The sequence below is a fragment of the Miscanthus floridulus genome, chromosome 15 (assembly GCF_019320115.1).
Source record: "Miscanthus floridulus cultivar M001 chromosome 15, ASM1932011v1, whole genome shotgun sequence".
NCBI classification, from domain to species: domain Eukaryota; kingdom Viridiplantae; phylum Streptophyta; class Magnoliopsida; order Poales; family Poaceae; genus Miscanthus; species Miscanthus floridulus.
In genome coordinates this window covers 12449442-12472155 of record NC_089594.1, presented here as the reverse complement: position 1 = coordinate 12472155, position 22714 = coordinate 12449442, and the positions used below count along the sequence as shown (strand labels likewise).

Sequence of the window (22714 nt, the reverse complement as noted above, 5' to 3'; positions counted from 1 at the left end):
ACAGCATGGTCCCGGACGAGTCACCAGCAAGATCTGCCACCGGTGATCTACCCATGAGCATCAAACCATCCAGCTCTCCGACCAAGCTTTCAGGACCAGGCCGGCATGCATAACAAAGGCTGCTTGGCCGGTGCACAGCTCACAGCCCCTTTAGCTCAAGAATCCGTTGAGCTGACATCCAGAGAGATGAGCCAGCAAGATGACCAGTACTGTAAAGATGTGAAAAGAACTTGATTAAAAGAAGCTGTGTCTTTGACATTTTGATTGATGCACTTTAAAGGTCCCAAGATCTATCAGTGTAGGCCTCCTTTCAGCTTGCCTTTGGACAAAGGAAGCTGGGGGATCCCTGGACAAAGGAAGCTGGAGGCAAAGGAGGTCCCTGATGACTGACACAACTCCTTTGACAAAATTGACAATAATAGAGGCCGCCGTCCTATGAACATGCGGCACTTCCACTTCCAGGAAAAGGGCTTCAAGGCATTCACATTTCACAATGTATGAGATAATAGTACATTACTACATATCAAGGTCGAGGCCTGAATAATGTTGTTCTGACAAATGAGAATTACATGTAGAACCCAACACACAAAAATATCAAAATTGCTTGGTGACAATTAAGTGCCACGAACCGTGGTGCCTCATCTGAATCACCGCGATATGATTTGACTACTCTGATTGTGTACACAAGTCTGCTATGAAGACTCTAGGTTTTTGAGAAATTCGGGCACCACCTGACTGCAATCTGCAAGAAGCTCAGCCAGAGGTTTCGCAATAGAAGCATCAGTGTTGCAGAATATACTATGCACTTCGCCTCCAATCACATGAAGAGCAGCCCCCGTGAGGATCTCAACATATTCGTCGACTGAAGGAGGCAGATCCACCACCAATACTGTTTCAAATTCCTCTATATCTGTTGCTACCATGTTCTCCCGGTCTTTCACAATGACATTCATCAGCCCCACACTGCACAAATACAAATGCATTGACAATGTCAACGTTAAGGATATGAGTTACACAGTACTCTCAGTCAAAAGATAATAATGTGGTGATTAAAACTACTTTAGGACTGAAACCCAAAGTTCTTCTCACAGCATTTTATTAAATTGACAAGTTCAGTTCAGTTTGCATGCAGAGATTGGAAACTGAAAGGCTTTGCTAATAAATTGACAAGTTTGTTCAGTTCGCATGCAGAGACTGGAAATTGCAGAAAAACTACAATGTTGTTTAATTCACTGTACCTGCTGCATATGGTAAAAGAGCTGACATGTGAGTCATCAATCACTGTGCAATTTTTCAGCTTAAGCGATGATGACATGTGTCGCGCTTTTTGATCGCTTGCGACTACTAGAAGAACCTTTGATGTCTTTTTAGGATGATTTTGCAATATCTGCTCAAGAATTTCCTTGACCTGAAAGTAGAAATAATTCATCAGAACATCAAAGCCACAACACACCCCAATCATACAAGCTTGAACAACTCCTGCTAAATAAACATTCAGCCATGAATTCAATACAGACATGAGAAAGGTTCTTAGGATCAGGATTCGAGGTAGGATCATTTTTGCCGAGTAGGGTCGTATTGTAGGATCAGGATCCTATGGGATTTTCGTTTTTTAAGATCAATTTATTTTTATATGATAAAGTATACATCTACTTTAATTTATTTATAGCACTTCCATCAGATAATATGGTAATTATAATATTAAGATGCAAATAGAGAAGCATTACTGTACGTCATTAAACATAGGTTCTGGAGATACAAACTGCAGAGTTCCATCCAGACTTGCACAATTACATATGCAAATACATGGTTCTGAATCCAAGTATTGTCAGGATTTCAACATTCACTGAAGTTGCAAACTCACAATCCAAGGAGAGAATCACTGGCATCACTAGCGATAAGCAGCATTGCTCTATTGTTTCCATTGGTTGACTTTTTCCTCTTATCCCCAAGTGCAAGATGAACAAACACAATTACAAAATGCATCCCTCAAGACTAAGCTAAAATATACAGTAGTAAAACCATATGGCCAATCATTATGCCACTGCAGGCGTGCATTGGAGTCACTGCTGATACCCAGGCTACAGAGCACTATCACGATTTCATTAATGCTTTTTTATTCTGCAGAAACTGCTGATTGTTAGGAGTAGAAAGGAGATAAGAGTATGGGAAAGATCAATGAGAAGGGGAAGGAAGGGAGCATGTGAGCTCTTCAGCAGGGTTCAGGCTACCATTTGCAGGGGAAAAAATGGTGCCCAACGGTAGAAACGAACTTCATGAATTTCGGAGATTTTCAGATTTTCTCGGATCAAAAAATGCCCAAACTAACTTTGAAGGAATACCGAAATCTGTCCAAAATTTGAAGAAAATGACGGAATTTTTTAACAAATCAGCGAAAATCGTCCAGAATTAAATGAATCAATAGACCAAAGCACACCTTTTGGTTTACAAAATCACAGTCAACATCAAGTATTCAATAACCAGTACACCGGACACTCCTCAACTCAAGATCAAGTAGAAACCACCATTGATATACTCCAAATCTAGATGGCAAATGATACTCTATAGTTGCATACAGATATACAGTCTAACAGTCCACTTAAACAGTCCAAACAGAGTTGTTGAAACAAATCAACCTTCTGCAGCGCCATCCACAGTGAGATGTCTCCAGTTGTGCCAGCACATCAGCTCCTCTCATGGACAGACTCCAATCAGATCGAGATTCAGAAGGCAAATGTGATGCTACACTATGAGACGCTGACCTTGCACAGCTGGAGAGTGGAGACACGCCGTGGAGGCAGCGGAACGGGAGGAGAGAAATCACAGGCGCCATGGAGCAAGCAAGCAGCAGACCGAGAGCAGAGAAGAGAGAAGGCTAGTGGTGGCTGAGGTTCCGAGGAGAAGAGAGAAATATAATTCCCATCGGCTAGGGTTTCAAGTAGGTCTGTATGTAATCAGGAATGGATACATGGGCCATGTGTACTCTATTGGGCCAAAAAAACAGACTGAAATTTAGAGGACAGTACATGGCCTGACCGGTAGAACCGAATTTCACCGAAATTCTGAACGCTATTCAACAACAATGCAGCAAACAGACTCCCTCTCACCCTCAGTATGGACAGTATAAAATCACATCTGAATACTGATTCTACAATCTCATAGTGACTCCACTTAAAAACGACCCCTGTTGCGACTCAGATTCTTTGCCAGAACTAGGATCATAGCAAGGTTACAAAAGGTGCTAGGCGCTAGGCAGGCGTCAGGCCACTGATTAGCGCCTAGGACACCTAAGAGGTTAAACGTGATTAAGCTTTTGTGCTTTTTTCTTTTCTTTTTTGTTGCTGAGATGTGTTTTAAGTGTATCACTGCATCACAGATTCAGTCTAGCCTTGTTACAACAACAGGCCAAGCAAGGCAGCAGCAGTATTTCCCATGACCCAGAAGATATTAAGAGGCCCAGGCCCATTAAAAAAACCCTACACCCGCCCCTTATCCACGCCTATTCTACTCGCCTCCCCTCTCCCTCCCAGGGGCACATCCGCTGCACGCCCGCACAGCTAGCCACATTTCACAAACCGCAAGGTCTCCGCCCGCACAAACATGAGGTCTGGGAGCACCACGGAGGTGCGCCGGGGGCAGGGGGCGGCGGGGCTGTGCTGCTCCGGCGGCTACTTGAGGAGGAGTTGGTGCTCGAGATTCATGCATGCTCCTGCTGCTCACCTCTTCATGTGCTAGCTTGCCTTCCTCCTGATTTCCTCTGATTCCATGCCACTTACCCGTCAGTCAACATTTAATTGGATGCCTATGGCCTAGGCAAGGCACCAGGACTCCGTTTCGCGTTTAAGCACGCCTAGGCGAGCATTTAATTGCGTTTTTTTTAACACTGGATCATGCGGTTTGAGGTATGAGTACGACATCCTAAAGATAAAGATTTCCAGTATGCAGGAAATGAGGAAAACAATGAAGTATTTTAGATCTCCAGTAAGAAGGAAACACCTTGAGTGTAACTACGACTGGAAGTTCTGTAGAAATTACAGTAGCTCAGTAGCTATGCATTATTGTTATCCTGAGTAAGTTGCACAACACTTGAAACACAACCAAACCATGAAAGGTACCATCAGGAACACAGGCACTAGAGAAATAAGAAGTAATTACCTTTGATGTTTTCAGCTCCTCTGATGGACAGAAGTGTACATGCTGGGCTATAAATGCACTCCGTGAAGAAACAGAATCATTGATAGAAAGCTTTGTAATTCTTCCACGGAGTAGACTTTTAGCCATTGTTGCAACCTTTTTATCAGATGGGTCGGTGAAGATAGTAATCTGAGGATTGTTTGATATGGCCTCTCTAATAGAAAATATTTTGTCAATGACATTGTGGTCCACGAAACATTTCAGTCCGTCAATGACCTGTCAATTGAAGTTGTCACTTTAGCTGAAGACCGGTAGTAGGATTGGTAACTATATGGAGAAAAGCAATACAGAAAACGGAACGACTAAGCATGCTAAGAGGCATGATGAATAACTTGTTGCAGAATTCATGGTTTGCAACATGCATACATAGAACACCAGATTCATAGTTACAATCACATTGATATAGTTCAAGGCTTTTGACTCCAATTGCCACATTTACTCACCAGAATTGATACACTTGATATGTCAATCGCCTTTAACGAAACAAGTTCAAGAAGCCTCTCAGGTGTGGCTATAAGAAACTCCGGCTCACAAGTTTTCAGTCTGATAGAGCAGTCCAAACAAATGAATTAACACTAATATATCAGCTGTCGTTTAGTATTTATTATTATAAACAGTACATGGCTACGCTAGCAGATAGCATGTATCACATTTACAATCAACAGCGGATGACGCAAATAGTGGAACAAAACATACCCAGAGATCTGGTGTTCAATGGATGCACCAGGATGCAAGCTCACTGAATGAATCCCAAGAGGCTTCAGGGGTTTGCATATCGATCGCACCTGCCCAAACAACACCAGTTGAATCAATAAATCATTCCCAGTTTGGTCATTAAACCTATATACAAAGAAATAGGTAATATGAGCATAAAAATGTGAGTACAAACCTGCGCAGCCTTCTCCTGCGACGGGACGAGGTACAGCAGGAAGGGGCAGGACACGACCATCCCAAGCCTCTCCTTCCTAGCGACAATGTCGCAGGCGGTGGAGACGAGCCACGCGGTCTGCGCCACCGTGGCGGACGCGCCGCTGGCGTCGAGCACGTCGCACGGCGCATGGGCGGAGCAGCACCGCCAGAGCTCCACGCCCCAGTCGCCGGCGCCGTGGATGCTGCCGCCGCCATCCTCGGGCGCCACCGCGTCCCGGATGGCGTTGAGGCAGACCACGAGGAACTTGGACGGCCGGTCGAAGTCCACGCGGCCCTCCTCCGCGCCCGTCGCCTTCTCGCGAAACGCCTTCGACTTGGCCTTGGCCTCGGCCCCGGCCTTTGCCAGCGGCTGCTGCTTTTTGGTGTTCGCGCCCTTCTTCTTGGGGTTGTCGCCGTCTTTGGCGCCGGCGGCGGCTGTGTCCCCGACCTTCTTCTTGGGGTCGTCGCCGTCCTTGGCAGTGGCGGTGGCGGCGGCGGTGTCGTCGGTTGACTCGTCGTCGACCTTTCGCTTCTTCCCGTGGCGCTCGTTGAATGGGTCATCGGGCGTGGGGAGCGAGAAGCACATGCCCTCGCAGCCACGGCGCTTCCCCGACTTGCGGCGGCGCTTGGAGGCGATGATTGCCGCGACCCGCGCGGAGACAGCGTTCTCGCTGCTGCGGAGGCGCTTGCGGCGCACCCGGTTGCGCTTCCGCGCCAGCGCGTCGTCGCCCTTCGCCATTTCGGCTGCGCCGGCTGGACCGCTTCGGCGAGGCAGCCGCCGCCCGCCGGGAGTTGGAGGGGTGGGAGGTGGGCAGGAGCACGCACTTGGGCGGTTGGGGCAAAAACCTAGCAAAAGCCTCTCTTACAAGGGATTATGGGCCGAGCCGGTTAAATTGAGCGTTAGACGAGAGATGTTGAAACGGCCCAGTGACAGAGAAATGACGAAGGTAGTAGGCTGTGTTGTCATGGTTTCTACGGCTTACAAGAGGCTGACGTTGTTTTGTTATGGAAAAAGTTTATTTTATCTCTCTGAACTATTTTTGAAGTCTAGTTTTCTTTCCTAAACTTAAAAACTGGGTAAACAACCTCCATCAGCTTTTAAAACCATTCATTTTACTTCACTCATCCGGTTATTGGTGGTTTTCAAAGGTGATTTTGTCTTTTTCTTTTTTATTTATTCTGGTTGAATTTTTTAAAAATCATAAAATGAAAAGTCCAATTTTTTTGGACTCCACATGAGTAGATCTACACAGTGAATATATAATATAGTATACTTTAGTACAAAGTTTTTGTAGTAGCTTTAGATCTATGATTTTTTGTAATTGATTCAAAGCTTGAGTTTCTATGGTTCTATTGTGGTGAATTTTTTATGGTGGGATAATTATTATATGATTGAACTGTAGTAAAAATTTCATGCTCATTGGATCATGTATAATTGAGTTATAAATTTATTTAGTTTTATGCTTATTAAATAGTTTTAAAATAGTAAAAAGTGTGTAAAAATAGAAACGAGTATGAAATTTTTACTACAGTTAAAGCATAAAATAATTAGACCACCATAAAATTTTCACCATAATTAGACCATAGAAACTGCAGGTATGAATTAATTACATAAAAGCATAGATCTAAAGCTACATCAAAAACTTTATACTAAAGCATACCATATTATATGTTTACTATGTAGATCTACTTACGTGGAATCAAATAAAATTGGATTTTTTTATTTTATGATTTTTCTATGATTTACTATGATTTTTCAAATATTCAGTCAAAATAAATAAAAAAGATAAAGACAAAACAGCCTTTGAAAACCACCTATAACAAGGTCAGGAAGGTAAAATAAACGGTTTTAAAAATTGAGGGAGGTGGTTTACCTGGTTTTCGAGTTCAGGGAGGAAAACTAAACTTTGAGGATAGTTCAGAGAGGTAAAATATACTTTTTTCTTTTGTTATTATGAGAGAAAAATACTATAACATGGTTGATAAGCAGTTCAAGAGAAATAAGTGTTTCCCAAAAACAAAATGTGAGAGAGAAGTCAAACAGCATGTAAGGATTTGGGGAGGAGGTCAATGATACTAAAAATATTATATAGATGTCCCTATCAAAAGTTTCCAACTTGTAATAATGCATTTTAGGATTAGAAAAAGTAAAAAAGGCTTATAAAAAGGGATGTTTTGTTAATGGGAGCAATGAACTATTTATGGTTGTCATGATATAAATAACTATACTTATTCGAGATGTCGGGTTGAACTTCTCAAGGCAAAGGAACTTGTGAACATGGTTCTACTGTGATATTGAACAGAGACTCAAATATCCATGACATATGGACTCATGGGCCGTATATACAACCCAATACTTTCACATATGGACTCATAGGCCCTTTGACATATTTTGTGAGCACGATTTGCCTCCCTCAGTTGTAGAATTGGATTTTTTAGACTCCTCTAACTCTTAAAGCCATCTAATTTACCTCCCTAAATGATTTTGAAAATGATTTCGGCTGACATGGCCATACGCTAGCCATCCTACATAAATTGCCAACTAAAGAAATTAAGGCCCAGTTTGGATCAACGGGGCTATAGATTAGCCATGTACACTATCATGACTCATTTGCTCCTAATTAATACTCATGCACAGTACTCAAAAGAGGTGGGTGGGGGTAATATGGGTCTTTTGTTTTCATGGGACCACTTTTAGTCCTCTTTAGCCCACCTTGGAGGGGCTAATGGAAAAGGGTTGGGCTAAAGTTTAGCCCCCACTTTAGCCCTCCTGTTTGGATCCATGAGGGCTAAAAGATGACTAAAACTTTAGCCCTCATAGATCCAAACAGACCCTAAACTAAAAAATCTCACATGCTCAAAAAATTGTTGCAAACTCACAAGTCATAAATGAACTACATCTCACATGCTCACTAAAAGATTGTTGCAAAAATTTGATGTGTTTGTGTCTATGGGATAAGTTATAAATGAACTACCTTTCGGGTGTAAACCCTTACCTGCCCTCGTCCCTGCCGGGTTTGAAACCCGTGGGGACCTGACCCGATCCACCCACGTCGCCATCCCTAAACGTCAGCAATAAGGCAAGGTCAATTAGACTTTATAAAAAATATAGAAATAATTTTTCAAAAAATTATGCAAACATTTTTCTAGTATAAATATGCATTTAATATACTAAAATATGATTTAATATTAAAAAAAACTTATAGGGATTTAACTCAAAAAATATGCAACCACTTTCATTTTTTCTAAAATCATGCTCTACCTTTTTGTTCCTTGTTTAGAATTATTTGAATCTTATATGGTCTCCTAAAATTTTAAACTGGACCAAAATGAGATGTAGGGTGGAAACCAAGACAAATCATTGCAAACCATAGTGTGAATCACCGGGCAACCTGCCATGCAAACTAGAAAATTGTTTCCTCAACAACAATGTCTTGCTTAACCATCCAAGACATGCATGGGGAATTCTGAATAAAAATATAATTCATTCTATGGTTGCACATTAATAACATGTATCATGTGGTTTAACTTTGTAGCAACATTGTCTTCTTCATAAGACATCACAGTGATGAAGGCTTTGAAGGAGATTGAGAAAGATATTGTTCATGTTGGTAAGGCTTACAATAAGAATGTGCAAAGCAAATCATTTTAGATTGATGATCTAGTTCTGAAGACTATTTAACCTCTTAGGACAAAAAAGCAACAAGTTTGGCAAGTAGTCTCTAAGTTGGGAAGGACTATACAAGGTGACTAAGGTTATCTTTAGGAATTCATAAACGACAGAGAGGCTACAAGGAGGTCATCTACCCGAAGTGGTTAACAGAAGATATTCAAAGAAAAGAGCACTACCCCAAGTGTGTGGCAAGAAGCATACAAAGGTGAAGATGGTCGATACATGTGAATATAGCCTTTAGAACAAATTTTAGCCGATCATGTTTGTGCTATCATCACTCTTAGAAGGCTTATAGATGTAATGTGTTTTTAAATTCGCAAGCTTCACTAAAAACAAGAGGTATATGTTCTCACCTCACTCGGATTGGTTGGTCTAGTGCATAAATTTACTCGGATTGATTGTCCAAGCACATAGACTTACTTGTTTTGGTTGGCCAAATGCATTTCACTTGGAATTGGCTTAGTAGGCCGAGTTCATTTGTTCACTCGGTTTGGTTGGCTAAAAGCATAGTCACTCAGCTTGAATGGCCCAATGCATTTATGGGTTGGAGGGATGTCCTCGTGCTAATTCACTCATGATAGTTGTCAACAATTGGTGATGCATTTGAATCGGGCAGTGAGCCGATGACACACTTTGTAGTCAGGTCAATTGGCATCACTGACAATAGACTCGAGCAAACAAATAGTCAATGATGCATCGAAGTCTTCAGTTGGGATAGGAAAAGAAAAAGATCAAAGAGTTGTTGCTAACCAATTAATACTTATGATACTACATCATTTATGTAGGGGAAAGATGGAATCCAAGCTGAAGACCTATAGCATACATGATGTAGGGGAGTTAGATTAGGCACCAGCCACAGCTATCTTAAAAGGAAGAGGATTTGTTGCTGAAAGAGGGTTGTCATATGATGGAGGGAAGGGTACTTGAAGTCTTTGGAGAGTCTGGTACTCTAGTTGGCAGAACTAGTTAAGGATTATAGCCTAAGTCTTTCTTTTCATGGGGTTATGTTTCTTTTTATGTAGTACCATCTAGTGGAGAATGGTCTAAGTGATATGGATTCGACGTCTCAAACAATTATACTCATTCATCTGTGAATGTTGGAGGCTAGATGTGGCAGAACCGCCTAATCTAATGCCTCACAGGAGTGCTTGTCTTCCATTATACACTAAGCACTCGAGGGAGAACACTAAATTACTCGGTTCCATCGGACACACCCCAGGGGGGAACCCGAAAATCTACATTTTTGCCATCAGGATCACAAATGAGAGAATAAAGCTTACATCATTCGTAACCATTTCTTACATCACTTTTTAATACAACGTCAGAGTATAATATCTATTAATATAACAGCGGAATGAAATCATATTATTAGAGTTGTAAACAATTTAATTGAACAGCGAAATATAAACATGTGATCAGAGTTACAGCGGAAATAAACCTCTATTAATGACATGATGAAGTATTGATATATAAACTACGACAACAGATTATTAAACTTCCATTTATAAAAGCATTTGGTGAGAGTTATAAATAACAACTACGATCGTAGCGTAAAGGAAATCCTCGCTGAGCCCACCAGGAGGGATCCACATACAAAGGTCAGCTCTAGCATCCACCTGTCACCTGCAACAGGGGGAATAAAACCCTGAGTACTCAATTGTACTCAGCAAGACTTACCCGACAGAAGAAAGAAAAGACTCCAAGGATATGCAGGACGATCTGGCTTGTGGGTTCATTGCATTGCAGGAAGCATTACTAAGCGTGCGTCCTTATTTTTTTATTTTTAATAATAGCCGCATTGGTTCATTAACTAACCATTCTATGTAAGCACCTGTGCTACTTTCAAGCAAGTGGTAAGCAATCAGATTTCCTTTTCCATCTTCCATCTTTCATCTTCAGTTCTTACTACGATGCTAAACCGTAGACAAGCCGTATCGGATAGCTCGACGATTCGCGAATCAATGCCCCCAGCTGGGTACCCCAAAAACACACGCCCTGCTTGTACCCCAGGCACAAGCAGGACCAACCCGTCACTCTCCTGTCCCGGGTGTCCAGGTCCCTGTCCAAACTGGGACTCCAAGCCCCCGCCCCTGAGTCCCGGACTCAGTGCGGTGCAAGGACCTCCTCCACCAAAATAAAACCCTGACAGTCGGTCCGGAAAGAGCCAGATCCGCAACAAGAGAGCAACAAGCTTTCCAAGCGCCCATACACAAGTATGTGCTCGAGATAATAAGTCTGTGACCTGCCCAGAGTCATATGCAACGATCGGTCCTTAACCGACCAGACAGGGAAAAACGGTGTAACCAAGCTATGACCCGCCTCCGCGGCGACACAACTCCTTACACCCACCAATACCCAAACCATATCCCTGCCCGGTCACCATTTTCATATTTTCCAAGTGATAGTAATCCAATAATATATTTCCTATCTCTCGCGAGTGACAGGCAATCACTCGACTTCTACCGGAGTCCTGTAGCATAGCAATCTACACGATCATGTCATACTAGTAAGACTCATAGGATAAAGATATATATATGCAAGTGGGTTTCATTCAACTCCTTAAAACTTAATGCACAATTATAATTTAAACTGCAGAAAGTAGGGGTTATGCACCGGGGTTTGCCTAGGTAAGATATATTAAAAGTTAGTATCTGCATCTTTAGATCATCCACCCTCAACTGGATAGAAGGCCCCTTGCATCATCTTCGGATTCTCAATCATCCTTCGATCGATCCGTTGATCCATCATCGTACCTATATGATATGCATGCGATGCAATGCAAAGATGTAATTAATCACTGCAATCGTGACTCGTAAAATACGACGTACGCCTCTCGAGCTAACGGGCTAGTTCTAACGATGACCATACTTAGGCTACATATACACGTTGTCCGATAAGGCGTTATTTCCCAACAATTAGTTTAGTTATATAAACCAACGGTGTTTCTTTATTTTATCCTATCGATTTAATCATTATTCAAAATAAGACATCATTATCTATTTAGCAAACTAATTATTCCGGAGCTACCAAAATTACCACGAGTACCTAATATTGCCAAGAGCCTACTGTACGAATTTCAGATCCAACACTATTACCAATGCATCATGGAAATTCTTATAAGTTTATACTTTGCAACATCAAATGCCTTAAATTAATTATATAACTTCCAAGAACACTATATGAACAAATTAGACTAGCAGGTAGATCATGAATTTAGGAGACTAACAAAATTGGTTTCACCATTTTTGGACTCCTATGCTATTTTATATTGATTTGACAACTTTACCTTTTTAAACTAACTCAGAAATTACTCTACAAGTCGAAATGGGCCGGCGCCAATCCCTTGGCCCAACGGCGTGCGGGCGGCGGACGGCCCAGCGAGTCGCGCGGGTGAGCAGCCGGCTAGCCCAGCGGGGCAGCGGCCCAGCAGCGCGAGCAGCCATCGGTCCAGCAAAGCGGTGTGGGCCACTGGGGCGCGCGTGGCCTTCCAACCCGGCGGCCCAGCCAACGGCAGACCGGCCCAGCGTAGGCGGTGGCCCAATCGCGGATGAGCGGCCCAGGCGGCCAGGCAGGGCAGCGGTGGTCTTTTTGCAGTGACGCACCTATACTTTCCTCAATTTACTTCCCAAGACAAAAACACTATTCCCCGGTGACACGTATTTGCGTAAAGAACCCTGTACAAAATGTTTTCTTGGATTTAAACCCTTGCTCACCTTCCTCCTTCCTAGAGATAGCGCATGGAGCAGAGGGAGCATCGGCCGGCGGCGAAACCCGGCCGCGCGCTCGTTGACGACGACGAGGAGACCAAACGGCGTAGTGGCGGGGCGTGGGAGCACGGACATGGCACGTCGGCCCAGCGCTTAGCCACGGCAGCCGTGGGAGCTCGAGGCGGCAATGGCGCACACGAAAGCGGGGCAGCAACGGGAAAAGGAGGGGCGTCGTGCTCGAGCATGGCGGGTGCGGCCTAGGCGTTGGAGCGTGCCGGGCATCCACGGACCGCAGCATGGTGGCTCCGGCACGGAGCGGGACGAAGGGGCGCGCTCGCGTGCGGTTGGAGTTGCGCGGGGTACAAGCTGGGCACATTGATTCGCGAATCACCGGGTTACCCGGTACGGCTTGTCTGCGGTTTAGCACCGTAGTAAGAACTGGAAGTGGAAAAGGAGAAGAAACCGTATCGATTGCTCAACTCTTGCTTGAAAGTAGCACAGGTGCTTATATAGATTGATTAGATAAAAACTTAATACGGCTGATAATAATAATGTATCAATAAGGACTCACTATTAGTACTGTTTTTGGCTAAAAGAAAACCAGCAACCATAAAGCCTAGCATATTCCTTGGAGTTGGGAAAGTATTCCCACTATCGGATAAGTCTTGCGAGTACATTGTGTACTCAGGGTTTATTTACCCCTGTTGCAGGTGATGCTTGAGGAGTATCTTGTGTGGAGGATTCTTCTGGTGGGCTCAGACGAATCCTCGTTGTCTTATCGCTAGATGTATCTTTTAATATTCCGCTGTTTATCGTTCTGAACTCTGTATTTGGTATTGTAATAATGTACTTTTCAGAAACTCTAATGTATGAGATGGACTTGTGTTGTAACTCGTTTTCATTATTGGATCCTTGGGGAAAAATGTGGATCTTTCGGGCTCTCCCTCGGGGTGTGTCCGACGGATACCGCTCGCGGTAGTGGCTTTCGGGGTGCTTAGTGTCTGGTGGAAGACGAGCGCCTCCGTAAGTACGCTATTTCGGGTGGTTCTGCCACAGTTGGTATCAGAGCCAATAATGGTCACGAGTTCCTCACTCTTTTACAAAACTAAAAGTTTGACCAACAAAAGTTTTGCGAAAAGTAGGATGCGATTAAGTTAAGTATATAAGTATAAGCCCTAGCTATATGGTGTACCTAGGATAGCGGCACTGGTTTTACCTAATCAGTTTCTGCAGGTACACTGACTTACGTTGCGTAAAAAATCGCTTAGTAGACGGAAAGTGAGTGTGCGATGTGCCGAACATGTTATGAACGCCGCTATATTCCGGCTTGAGTGAACGTATAGGTCAAAGCATGCATCATATAATAGCACCTTACTTGCACTAGGAATTTCCCTTCACGTATAATGGAAGTAGAAAAGGGGTAGGACTAACTTAATGAATATTTTAATAAAATGTGCTGCCATCTCTCTAATCCCTAGATTCTAATCGGAAGGGTGTCCTAATGGATGGTTCGTCTCTCTTACAGATGAATCTGAGGTCCGGACGTGGGAGCACCAGTTCGGGAGCGGCCAATGAGGGCCATGGCGTCAGTGCTCGGGCCTTTGAGCATGGCAACGAGGGAGCTCGGGAGGTTCCACCTTTGGTTCCTCATCCTGTCCCGCCGCCACCACCGCCTCCGCCGCTGTCCGCCATGGAGGTCATGGTGGAGTTGTTGGCTGCTCATCATGAGTCAGCCGCTGCTCGACAGGAGACTGCTCGTGCCTTGGAGATTATGGCACAGGCCGTCGCGGGTCTCGCCCGTGGAGGCCCCGGAGGCAACGGTGGGAATGGGGGTGGTGCTCGCTGTCCTGAGGGACAGTCCTCTTATCAGGATTTCCTCAAGACCCACCCACCCACGTTCACACCGTCGGACAATCTGTTGGAGGCGGAGCACTGGCTTCGCACGCTGGAGCAGAAGTTTCAGCTGCTCGGAGTGGCCAACGAGCTGAAGGTGCACTTTGCATCCCAGCAGCTTTTGGGGTCCGCAGGTGCCTGGTGGGAGACTTTCCTAGCCGCGGAGCTGCTGGATCACCCGGCGACGTGGCAGGAGTTCTCCACCGCCTTCCGCGAGTTCTTCATACCTGCTGGCGTTATCCACCAGAAGGTGACCGAGTTCATGGAGTTGCATCAGGGGAGCAGGATGGTAATGGAGTATGTGAATCAGTTCAACCACTTGGCTCAGTATGCTGGTAGTCAGGTGGACACGGATGACAAGAAGAAGGATCGCTTCTTTCATGGTCTCACTCCCGTTCTTCAGGAGAAACTGTACCTGGGGAACTATCAGACCTTTGGGGCTCTGATGAACGCCGCCATTGCTCTTGAGGGTTTTCAGCGGGCATCTCAGGCGGATTGGAAGCGGAGGAGGGTGGCAGCTGGATCTTCCAGCCACCCTCATACTCAGAAGGTGCAAATTGTGAGGCGGGGGTCCTATCAACCATCCGGCGGGCCTCCGTTCCAGTAACCCCAGCAGACCTCACAGACTTCCGCTACTCAGTACAAGGCACCTCAGCAGTAGGTGCAGCCCCAGCAGACTCAGGGACAGTAGGTCCCACCTCGTCAGGGATTCGGGAACAAGCCTGGTGCTTGTTTCAAGTGTGGCAAGGAGGGCCACTATGCCAGGGAGTGTCCTCAGCAGCAGACAGCTCAGCCGTCTCAGTCGTCTGCAAATTCCAGGCTGGTTAAGAGGACTTTCATCAAGAGGAAGGTGCCCAGCAGATCCGGTCAGGTGCACTTCACGGATGCTCAGTAGGTTGTGCATCAGGAGACAGTTATGGCTGGTATGTTTACCATCGAATCCCATCCAGCTTTGGTGTTGTTTGATTCTGGTGCATCGCATTCCTTTATGAGCATGGGGTTTGTAGAGCGACACAATTTATCACTTGTGGCTATACCGTATGCCTATAAGATCCGTACTGCGGGTTCTCAGATGTTTATCAATACCCGTACGGATACAGTAAGTTTGGTATTAGCCACCCACACGTACCATCTACAGTTCATGATAATGCCTAGGCAAGGCATTGATGTTATTCTTGGGATGAACTGGTTGCGGGTGTATGGGGTAGTATTGGATATGAAAAGAAGTGTAGAGTTACGGCTTCCATCTTCTAAGGATAGGATGTCTCTCATCATACCCTCAGAACCGGTCTTACCTGTTGCTACCCATGCTGAAGCCATCCCTGATCTTACCTCCATTCCAGTAGTATGTGAGTTCCCAGATGTTTTCCCTGAGGATCTTCCTGGATTGCCACCGGACCGTGAGGTAGAATTCTCCATTGAGCTTGAGCCTGGTACTGCTCCTATCTCCAGATGTCCGTACCGCATGGCTCCAAGAGAGCTAGCAGAAATGAAGAGGCAACTGGAGGAGTTGATGGACAAGGGTTTCATCCGCCCAAGTTCTTCACCTTGGGGTTGCCCAGCAATTTTCGTGAAGAAGAAGGATGGTACACTACGGATGTGTGTGGATTACCGCCCTCTCAATGCGGTAACCGTTAAGAACAAGTATCCCTTGCCCCGCATTGATACTTTATTTGATCAGTTAGCCGGTGCCATGGTGTTCTCAAAGATAGATCTCCGATCGGGCTATCATCAGATCAAGATCAGGCCACAGGATATACCAAGGACAGCTTTCGCTACTAGGTATGGGCTTTATGAATACCTAGTGATGTCTTTCGGCCTCACCAATGCCCCGGCCTTCTTCATGTACCTGATGAACTCAGTTTTTATGCCGGAGCTAGATAAGTTTGTTGTAGTTTTCATTGACGACATCTTAATCTATTCCAAGGATGAGGAAGAGCATGCCCGTCACCTTCGGATAATACTGACTTGGCTAAGGGAGCACCAGCTGTATGCTAAATTCAGCAAGTGCGAGTTTTGGCTTGATCGGGTGCAGTTTTTGGGACATGTGTTGACACCTGAGGGCGTTTCTATGGATCCCAGCAAGGTGCAAGATGTATTAGATTGGAAGTCTCCAAGGTCTGTGCACCAAATCCGTCAGTTCCTTGGGCTAGCTGGATACTATCGACGTTTCATCCCTGATTTCTCCAAGATAGCCCAGCCCATGACTAAGCTGCTCTAGAAAGAAGCTAAGTTTGTTTGGAGTCCAGCTTGTGAAGAAGCGTTTCAGTCCCTGAAGACTTTTCTGACCACTGCTCCTGTGTTGGCTCAACCTGATATTGAGAGGCCCTTTGATGTTTACTGTGATGCCTCGAAGACGGGATTGGGGTGTGTGCTTATGCAAGAAGGGCGTGTGATAGCTTATGCTTCGCGCCAACTAAAGAAGCACGAGGTGAACTACCCTACCCATGATTTAGAGCTAGCTGCTGTAGTTCACTCTCTGAAGATTTGGAGGCATTATTTGTTGGGCAACAAAGTGCATATCTTCACGGACCACAAGAGCCTTAAGTATATTTTCACTTAGTCTGAGTTGAACATGAAACAAAGGAGATGGTTAGAGTTGATTAAGGATTATGATTTGGAAGTCCACTATCATCCAGGAAAGGCCAATGTGGTGGCTGATGCTTTGAGTCGTAAGTTGCATCAGGTTGAGGAAATACCTTTGGCACTCCACCACACTGAGGTGCTAGCTCAAATTGCTTTGACCTCAGAATTGCTGGAGCAAATTATTCAGGAACAGAAGGGAGATCACGAAGAGATTCCTCACATCAAGAAGTTGCTAGCAGAAGGGCGTGGGCCTCATTTTAGCATTGATGAGCTGGGAGTCGTGAGATACAAGAATAGACTGGTGGTTCCCTCTAATGAGGAGCTGAAAGGAAAGATTCTAAAAGAGGCCCATCATTCCAAACTGTCTATCCACCCTGGTAGCAACAAGATGTACCATGATCTACGCCAACTATACTGGTGGTCTTACATGAAACAAGATATCACCCAGTTCGTTGCAGAGTGTGACACTTGTGGTAGAATCAAGGCAGATCATATGCGTACTCCTGGATATCTACAGCCCTTGCCCATTCCTGTTTAGAAATGGGAGGATATTTCCCTAGATATTATTGTGGGTTTACCCCACACCTCCTCTGGTTTTGATTCTATTTAGGTCATCGTGGACCGTCTCACCAAGTCTGCCCACTTCCTTCCGGTGGACACTAGATACAATGCAAAGAAGTATGCGGAGTTATACTTTGATCGGATTGTGACCCTACATGGAGTTCCTCTCACCATCATCTCTGATAGAGGGTCAGTTTTCGTCTCTCGTTTCTGGGAGAAACTCCAGGAGTGTTTGGGTACTCGCCTTCTCAGGAGCTCGGCATACCACCCACAGACAGACGACCAAACTGAGAGGGTGAACCAGGTTCTCGAGAACATGCTGCGGGCTTGTACAATCTCTTTTCCTGAGAAGTGGGATCAGTGTTTGAAGCTGGCCGAATTTTCTTATAACAACAGCTATCAGGAAAGTATCCGTATGGCACCATTTGAAGCTTTATATGGACAGAAGTGTCGAACACCACTAAATTGGGTTGAAGTAGGAGACCGTGGGTACTTTAGGCCTGATTTCATAAAGGAGGCTCGAGAGAAAGTAAAGATAATTCGTGAACACTTGAAGTCAGCTCAGAGTCGACAGAAGGCTTACGCAGACCGGCGAAGAAGGCCTTTAGAATTTGCAGCTGGAGATTTTGTGTATCTCAAGGTATCTCCTATGAGAGGGGTACATCGGTTTGGTGTTCATGGCAAGTTAGCCCCTCGGTATGTGGGTCCATACAAGGTGTTGCAGCAGTGTGGTCCCGTTGCTTATCGTCTCCAACTCCCTGAAGTTCTCTCGGCAGTTCACAATGTATTTCATGTCTCACAACTGAAGAAATGCCGACGAGTTCCTGAAGAATCGGTGGAAATAGAAGGACTTCCGCTCCAACCTGATATGTCTTACGTGGAACATCCTATAAAAATCTTGGATGAGAAGGAGAGAGTGACCAGGAACAGGGTGATAAAGTTTTACAAGGTACAATGGCAAAACCATTCAGAGGACGAAGCCACCTGGGAGCAAGAGAACTATTTAACAAAGCATTACCCCCATCTCCTCGCTGGGTCGGATAGCTAGTTTTGCGCCAAATGTACTCCCTACCTCTTTCTCACACTAGGCACATGAAATCTCGGGTCGAGATTTTGTTTTAGGGGGGTAGATTTGTAACACCCTGGTGTTACATTGTAATGTTTTGCTGAACGTTTCGTAAGCATCTGGATTTTTGTGCTTATGTGTCTGACATGAGGTGTAACTCGAGGTTTGGCACTTGAAGCATTCGTACGAAACATGAGTCCATGGGTACGTTTCATGTATTACTGTGTAATCGCAGTGTTCTGGGATCTAAAAGGGCTAAAAGAACGTGTAGCTAACGGCGATAAAACTAGGTGGTCGGACAAGGTTAGCTGGCTAGTACCTCGAGTAGGCTGGGTTTGGATTCCGACGCGGGATCGTTTGTTTCAACGTCGTTTTCATATGTTTCGGAAATGGCCGATGATACCATGTTTGGCAAACTCTGTGGAACGATTGGCTTAAGAAGTAGCGCGATGTAATGACTGCGATCGGTAGTTTGATGAACCGTCTTGTGCATCGAGCAATTAGTTTAGCGATTGGAGTTTTTCGTGCAAGGTCTCTCACTGCTTTAAAAAGCATGCTTGACACCTGGCTTAAGCCCTGGGCGCGGTCACCACCCGCTGCTGGCGTGCCAGCAACCCCTACCGCGCCCGGCTGCGCCCCTGCGACATGCACGTGCACGTCCTGCGCGTCCTGGCCGCCTGCCCCGCTATTGCTTGCCTGCGGCCACTGCCCCGCTACTGCTTGCCTACGGCCACTGCCCCGCTGCTGCTCGCCTACCGCTAGGTCTGGCTCGCCCTACGCGCCGGCACTGGCCACGTTACCTTGTCACCGGGACGCGACGCGCACGTCTTGCCCTGCGCTGCCTTGGCCAGGAGCGCGTCGGTCCCACGCTGCACGTCGCCCATCGCCACGACAGTTCTGCGCCGCTGACATAGCCTTGGTTGTTTGTGCACTGGGCGGCTGCCTGCTCGCCGTCACCTCACGTTGCACTCGCACGGTGGACCTTGTCGGATGCTGCCCGCTGCGTCGCCGTATCGTGATTCGTCGTCTTGCTGCCACACCTTGATGGCTGGCGCCTGGAGCCACGCCCTACTGCTTCCCCATGACCGTGCACGCCAGTAATTGCATTGACGACCATTGTAGGTCCGAGCCATGCCGCGCCATGATCTCCCCTGTCTCCACTGTCTCCTTGCCGCCGTGATGATTTCCCCAATTCGCCTTAACCGTAGTCGTAGACTCCAATTCGTCTTAGGCTCAGCTTCGTTAGGCATCTGGCTACGTCCCATCCCCACCTTACTGTGTGTGTCCTTACACATGGCCGGAATTTCGTGATTCCGCGTCACTGGCTCCATAAGGCCGAGCCGACGCCCTCCAACGGCGAGTCAGCCCCGCAGTACACCTCGTGGCGATTCAGTGCACCCACAGTCTCGCTATGACCTCCTGAGCACCCCACGCACCTCAGTCCTAGCATCGCAGTAGGCCAGCCCCACCGCCACGGTAGTGCCCCCGTCGGTCATCACCGCACCGCCGCGAGCTCACGTGGCCAGCCTTGCTCAGACCGCCTCCAACCTAACCGTCAACGCAAGGGTGTCGGTGAGTGCTCCCTGGTGCTCGCTAGCTCGTGCGCTGGCCTCGCCTTTGATGTTGCTCACGGGAACGCACTCGCTCTTGTAGGTCAGGAGCCACCGCCGGGGAGGGAGGTTGTGCCTGCATCTCTGCTCGTCGTGTCGCCTCCTGTAGAGTCTACGTGCTATCCAGGTACCTATCGGCCCCTTAGGTAGGCTATAGGGGTTCAGGTGAGGCTGGCGTGGTCGCCCGGTGCCGTGCCGTCGCGCCGGTGCGCGCCCTGGGGGGGCCAGGGACCTCCTCGCAGTGAAGAAGAGGAAGTGGGAGGGTGCTAGTGTAAAATGGTAGAGTAGCGAAACAGTACCGTAGAGCTCATAGTAAATGCTGAGTTCGTCGAGGGTGTTCGCGAAATTTTTACCGCGCGCGCAGGCTTTCCCCTTCGCGGGCCGTTGGCCATCTGGGCCGCGCCTCCGCGTGGGCCGCACGCCTGGCTACTGTCGCGCGCGGGCGGGAGGGCGAGTTGGGTCGGGCCGCGCGTCGTGGGCCGGCCAAGGAAGTTTCAGTTTCTCTATTTCATGGTATTAGAAATTGTTATCTATTTAGGTTATGAGCTGAACTTAAATAATTAGTAGTAAATTGCATGGTTGTCCAAAAATAGCGAAACAAAGTTTGTTAGGTTCGCAAAAATGTCGCCTACCTAGTAGTGCAGTTGGTTCCCCATTAGTGGTCAGGATGGTAGGCTCATAAGCTTGATGAAGAGGCTTAGCGGTATATCGATCTTTAATTGCAAGATTTGTTGTGGTAAACCGACGATAGCTTTAGCTTTGAAATCGTTACCGTAGGTTCCTTAGGCATTTATATCCTTGCTGTAAAAATGGTAATCATCGAACGAGTCATTTAATGACGTAGTTAGTATCCTTGCTTTAGCGTAAACTGGCATTAGGGGTATGAATATCCGTGGTCATCGTAAGAATGTAGGACACGTTCATACTTGTTAGTAGTACTGGTATGTAGCTTAGACTTTAGTGGGTAGACCTCGCTTAGTAATGTAATAGAGGTACTTTTGCATTGAGAATTTCTGTTGCCATGGTGTAACCTTTGCACCATCATTTCATGTAGATCACGAACAGGTAGACTTCGTACCCGTCGGTGATCCAGAGTACGACGAGGTGATCGAGGAGTACGAGGAGGAGATCTTCACACAGGAAGGAGACCAGGAGCCTGTTGGTACTGACTTTGCTGACTCGGCACCTGCCCAAGGCAAGCCCCGGTGCATAACCCCTATTTTTAAATGATCACTGGATATATTTATATGATATGCATTTACGTTACAGGCATTTTATGGAAGCTACATGCATAAATATATCCACCATGAGTCCTACTAGTACAAGTCGAGTAGCTGCTCTGCTCAGGATGTCGGTAGCGTGAGTAACCTGTCGTTACTCGCAAATAGGTGATTAAACTATGATATCATGATGAAATAATGGAAAGGAAAAATGGTGACCGGACAGGGATGTGGATTTGGTACTGGTGGGTGTGAGGGGTTGTGTCCTGCGGCCAACAGGGCATAGCCTGGTTACACTTTTTCCCTGTCTGTGTCGATTAAGGACCGGTCGTTGCAGATGACTCTAGGCAAGTCACAGATTATTGTCCCGAGCACATACTTGGGTATGGGCGCAGGGAAGGCTTGCTGCTCTCTTGTCGCGGATCCGGCTCTTTCCGGACTGACTGATGGGAAGAGGAGGTGGTGGAGGTCCTTGCGCCACACTGAGTCTGGGATTCAGAGGCGGGGGCTTGGAGTCCAAGTTTGGACGGGGACCTGGACACCCGAGACAGGAGAGTGGTGGGTTAGTCCCGCTTGTGCCCGGGGTACAAGCGGGGCGTGTGTCTTTGGGGCACCCAGCTGGGCACATTGATTCACAAATCGTCGGGTTACCCAGTACGGCTTGTCTGCGGTTTAGCACCGTAGTAAGAACTGGAAGTGGAAAAGGAGAAGAAACCGTATCGATTGCTCAACTCTTGCTTGAAAGTAGCACATGTGCTTATATAGATTGATTAGATAAAAACTTAATACGGCTGATAATAATAATGTATCAATAAGGACTCACTATTAGTACTGCTTTTGGCTAAAAGAAAACCAGCAACCATAAAGCCTAGCATATTCCTTGGAGTTGGGAAAGTATTCCCACTATCGGATAAGTCTTGCGAGTACATTGTGTACTCAGGGTTTATTTACCCCTGTTGCAGGTGATGCTTGAGGAGTATCTTGTGTGGAGGATTCTTCTGGTGGGCTCAGACGAATCCTCGTTATCTTATCGCTAGATGTATCTTTTAATATTCCGCTGTTTATCGTTCTGAACTCTGTATTTGGTATTGTAATAATGTACTTTTCAGAAACTCTAATGTATGAGATGGACTTGTGTTGTAACTTGTTTTCATTATTGGATCCTTGGGGAAAAATATGGATCTTTTGGGCTCTCCCTCGGGGTGTGTCCGACGGATACCGCTTGCGGTAGTGGCTTTTGGGGTGCTTAGTGTCTGGTGGAAGACGAGCGCCTCCGTAAGTACGCTATTTCGGGT

At 46.2% G+C, this 22714-nt stretch overlaps 1 protein-coding gene across 2 annotated transcripts; it reads right to left on the bottom strand.

The window, feature by feature from the left end:
- Positions 1–498: 498 nt before the first annotated feature.
- On the bottom strand, positions 499–5936 carry LOC136508339 (ATP-dependent RNA helicase DBP3-like). 2 transcript variants are annotated; one of them, XM_066502995.1, is made up of 6 exons: positions 5084–5936; positions 4891–4979; positions 4638–4737; positions 4156–4410; positions 1239–1408; positions 499–963 (listed from the first exon to the last, which is right to left on the bottom strand). In XM_066502995.1, exons 1-6 carry the CDS (start codon positions 5840–5842, stop codon positions 693–695), a joined length of 1644 nt encoding a protein of 547 aa, XP_066359092.1. In that variant the 5' UTR covers positions 5843–5936; the 3' UTR covers positions 499–692. The 2 variants fall into 2 exon arrangements, with proteins under 2 accessions (XP_066359092.1, XP_066359093.1); XM_066502996.1 differs by having other exon boundaries at positions 4156–4344.
- Between the last annotated feature and the right edge of the window lie 16778 nt (positions 5937–22714).

What these genes read in the sequence shown, in the direction of transcription:
- LOC136508339 (XM_066502995.1), bottom strand. Translation starts at nt 5,842, where the DNA reads ATGGCGAAGGGCGACGACGCGCTGGCGCGGAAGCGCAACCGGGTGCGC. An exon ending in CGCAGGAGAAGGCTGCGCAG is followed by an intron (nt 4,980 to 5,083) that starts GTTTGTACTCAC and finishes TTGTTTGGGCAG; the next exon opens with GTGCGATCGATATGCAAACC. An exon ending in AGGAGCTGAAAACATCAAAG is followed by an intron (nt 1,409 to 4,155) that starts GTAATTACTTCT and finishes TTCTACTTTCAG; the next exon opens with GTCAAGGAAATTCTTGAGCA.